Source organism: Morone saxatilis, unplaced genomic scaffold (assembly GCF_004916995.1).
Source record: "Morone saxatilis isolate NCDOM2014 unplaced genomic scaffold, NCSU_SB_2.0 Contig3, whole genome shotgun sequence".
Taxonomy (NCBI): domain Eukaryota; kingdom Metazoa; phylum Chordata; class Actinopteri; family Moronidae; genus Morone; species Morone saxatilis.
In genome coordinates this window covers 6,542,920-6,546,455 of record NW_023339873.1, presented here as the reverse complement: position 1 = coordinate 6,546,455, position 3,536 = coordinate 6,542,920, and the positions used below count along the sequence as shown (strand labels likewise).

The following is a 3,536-nucleotide window of genomic DNA, read 5'->3' as shown; positions in this document are numbered from 1 at the left end:
TTATATTATAGAATTGTTAAATGATTGCTTGCTAATGGCAGTTTCCCATCAGTCTCAGCTTTACAGTCGCCTACTTTGTGTTTAGTGGCACTAATCAACTAATGTTTGTATGCTATGCTAAGCTAAGATACTGAATAGTAAACTTTAAAAAAAACTTTATTAAACTTATTCAAATAACAAACAGACATTAGTGGTGATAGTAAACATTATACCTGCTAAACATCATCATGTTAGCATTGTCATTGCATGCTGACTGCAGGACTTGTTAATAAGTTAATTAACTTTTTTAATGTTAATATCCAATGCAGTGTTTTATATGTATAAGGGATCTTTAATCTTCATGGTGTCAAACTGTAAAATAAAGCTATTTTGTAGGGTTGTAGGGTTACAGACTTTCCTCTTCAGCTCAAAGAAATCTTCACAGGACTGTGTTTACATCCTAAAGAGAAAAACCTGAGCCAGCCTTAATGCAATATCCTGAGCTGCTCCTGCACATAAGTGTGTGTGTGTGTGTGTGTGTGTGTATGAAGGGGAGGAGGGAGGTCTCCAAAGTCCCCAGGCAGAATAATGAAGGTAAATGGATCCCAGATGGACTGTTTTTCCTCTTTTCTCTGTGTTGTCAATGACGTGAGGAGAGTGACAAGCCTCTAATGGGAACCAGACTCACACACTCTGGCTTTGAACTCCACCGACATCGTCAAGCCGCAGATTGAGCCTCTCTCCGCCTTGGGACAGTGCAGCTCTCCTCCTAACAACAATAGCATTAAGGAAATCTTCATCCGTTTGAAGTCCACAAACAACACAGAGTGGCTGTAAGAGCTGACGAAACAATATGACTTTGTCAGGCAGACCCGTCTTACTCGAGGCTGTGCAGCTTCTCCAACAGAGAAACAATAGTCCCTTTGTCAGCTCTGTTTGAGCTGTTGAGTCTGGGATCAGCCAAACCTTGGTTTCACTTGTCATGTTAATGACTTATTTAGATTTGATAATGTGTCATCTCCAGGAGACAGCCCAGTTTGGAAATGCCCAGTTTGATTTGAAACGACTACATTGCACTGTCTTCATGAGCGAACTGATTAAATAAGTTAAAGTCTTTCTATCAGTGACTTGTTAACCTTTGAATCAACTGAGACGGGCTACGGCTGGTTGTGAATGAACAATATCCTTGTTTTGACAGTGTCCTTCTGTTTGATTCATTTAATATGTGTACTTCCTCTTGCCACTTGTTATTTTGTCTGCAGACTCAGGGTTGCTGTTTTAACACCTTGTGAGTTATTAAATGTGAAAAAGCTCTTCTCAGTGATGTCAGTACAGCAATGTTAACACTGTTACAGTAGGAATCATTGCTTTTTGTCAGTTGCTGCAAGTTGATTGTTGACTGCAGAGTTTGTACACTTTTTATAGCTTCTAAACAGTGAGTAGAACTATGTGTTAAAACCCTCTGAGATTATAAAAATCAACACTATGCCAGTGATTCTACCCGTCTGCACAAACTCTAGAGTCCGGATTTCATAAGTTGATCATTGAGACTTGTGTAGGAACTTCCTGTGACTAAATGACCGTACTCTGTTATTCAACTATTGCCTTTTATGTGACTCAGAAGAAAAAGTTCAGTTTCCTCTCCTTCTATTCTCTGGGTTGAGCTATATAATTAAGACTTAAATGTGCACATAAAAACACACATGCAATTTGAATCGTTTGTTTTGTTTGTCTTTGCATCCGTGTGTTTCTGACCTCTTTAATTTGTTATTATAAAACAATGAGTGCATGTTACAGCCAGGAGATCACACAAACCTGCAGTAGAACAGACACTACATGGCAAAACACAGCAGACTTTTCATTGGAATCAATGGGGAAAAGGAAACATCATACACACTACACTGACATTATCCTTTAAAGAGTGTTGACTTGTATCAACCTCTATTGGCAACCAGTAGGAACTGCAACAACACAGACAGCTCTTTCCAGTCCCTTGAAGTGACAGTGGCCCCTGTGATTGTGTCCCCACAGGTCTGTGGTGATGCCCATTGCCCAGGAGTTCTCTCCGGACGTCGTTCTGGTGTCGGCTGGGTTTGATGCCGCTGAGGGCAACCCTGCTCCTCTGGGAGGGTACAAGGTTTCCGCCAAATGTAAGCACAGTTCTCCACCACAGACTGCACAGTCTTTACCTCAAGGTCTCGTTTTTAGCAAGGGGATGCCAGAAAGGACTTTACCCCGTGGCCCTGTGGGTATTTAGAGATATTAATAGATTATTACAGCTCCTGTCCAGCATGGACTGAAGAGCAAGAGTTGTGCCTTCTATCATACATCTCTGCATCACTGATGTAACCATAATTATAGTAATAAGTAGTTGGTACGTTGCTGTGGGAGGATCCACAAGGTAAAAATATATATTTGTTTTCATAGAATTTTGCAATTTATAGCAAAGCTTATTTGGTAAGTCTTACAGTAAGTGGTTTCATGATTGCAGCTCACCTGCCAAGCTTTATTCCTACTGTTCATACTACATTTCTGTGTATGTTTGTGTACCACAGGTTTCAGCTTTCTGACCCGCCAGCTGATGTCTCTAGCAGGAGGTCGTCTGGTTTTGGCCCTTGAGGGGGGTCACGACCTTACAGCTATCTGTGACGCATCTGAAGCCTGTGTCAGTGCACTACTGGGCATACAGGTGAGGCATGCTGGGTGCTGTTTAACCAGTGGATGGGGGAAGCATCTATATTCAGTGCTGAAATGCTTTTCAGGGTTAACAGAATTTGAATTTGGCTTTTGGAAGGTCAGGCACGACAGGCAGAGACTTCTTACAAGCCAATTTTTTTCTTTTTCTTGGAAAATACTAAGGATTTATCTCTGGGACATTGTAAAACACATAGTATATTGTAATACTACTTACTGTAGAAAATGTGCATTGTACATACACATTTGCATATGAACTCAGGAACTATCTCTATTTTATTTACGGGAAATTAACAATTTATTACACATTTCTTGTTGTTTTGCTTCAGGTATAAAGTTGGTCCTGATAATAATATAATGCTTTTTAACACTTTTTACTGTATCTCCCCAGTCACTTCTTAAACATTGTTTAACAAGTATTTAGCCATTAAAAATATGAATGAAGGTAATTCTTCATGGCTGCCACTCTGTCCTGTAGGACCCACTGGCAGAAGAGGTTCTACTCCAGAAGCCCAACGCTAATGCAGTCCGCTCCCTGCAGACTGTCATACAGATACAAAGTGAGCAGCACTAACACATTCAATTATTCTTTTTTTATTTTTTATTCAATCCTGTATGTAATCCTACTGAAATCCCAACAGGATCCACATCAGTGTGGTGTTTGCATTGATGACAGTTAACAGTAACCTGTATATTGCAGGTCAGTACTGGCAGAGTGTGAAGGCTTACAGTGGATCAGTGGGTCTGTCCTACCTGGCTGCTCAGAGAAGAGACTGTGAGGAAACAGATGCTGTCAATGCTTTGGCCTCACTCTCTGTGGGAGTGCTTTCCAACAAGAGGTAGAGCGCACACACACACACACA

At 40.8% G+C, this 3,536-nt stretch overlaps 1 protein-coding gene across 1 annotated transcript; it reads left to right on the top strand.

The window, feature by feature from the left end:
• The first annotated feature begins 526 nt into the window (after positions 1-526).
• LOC118336905 (histone deacetylase 4-like) lies at positions 527-3,516 on the top strand. The gene is made up of 4 exons (XM_035673669.1): positions 527-2,129; positions 2,535-2,668; positions 3,152-3,233; positions 3,374-3,516. The coding sequence occupies exons 1-4, from the start codon at positions 2,021-2,023 to the stop codon at positions 3,514-3,516; spliced, it is 468 nt and encodes a 155-aa protein (XP_035529562.1). The 5' UTR covers positions 527-2,020.
• The last annotated feature ends 20 nt before the right edge of the window (positions 3,517-3,536 follow it).

Bases quoted from the DNA above. Each gene is read 5' to 3' on its own strand.
- LOC118336905 (XM_035673669.1), top strand. From the start codon at position 2,021: ATGCCCATTGCCCAGGAGTTCTCTCCGGACGTCGTTCTGGTGTCGGCT. The intron at 2,130-2,534 runs GTAAGCACAGTT...TGTGTACCACAG, and splicing joins GTACAAGGTTTCCGCCAAAT to GTTTCAGCTTTCTGACCCGC. The intron at 3,234-3,373 runs GTGAGCAGCACT...TGTATATTGCAG, and splicing joins GACTGTCATACAGATACAAA to GTCAGTACTGGCAGAGTGTG.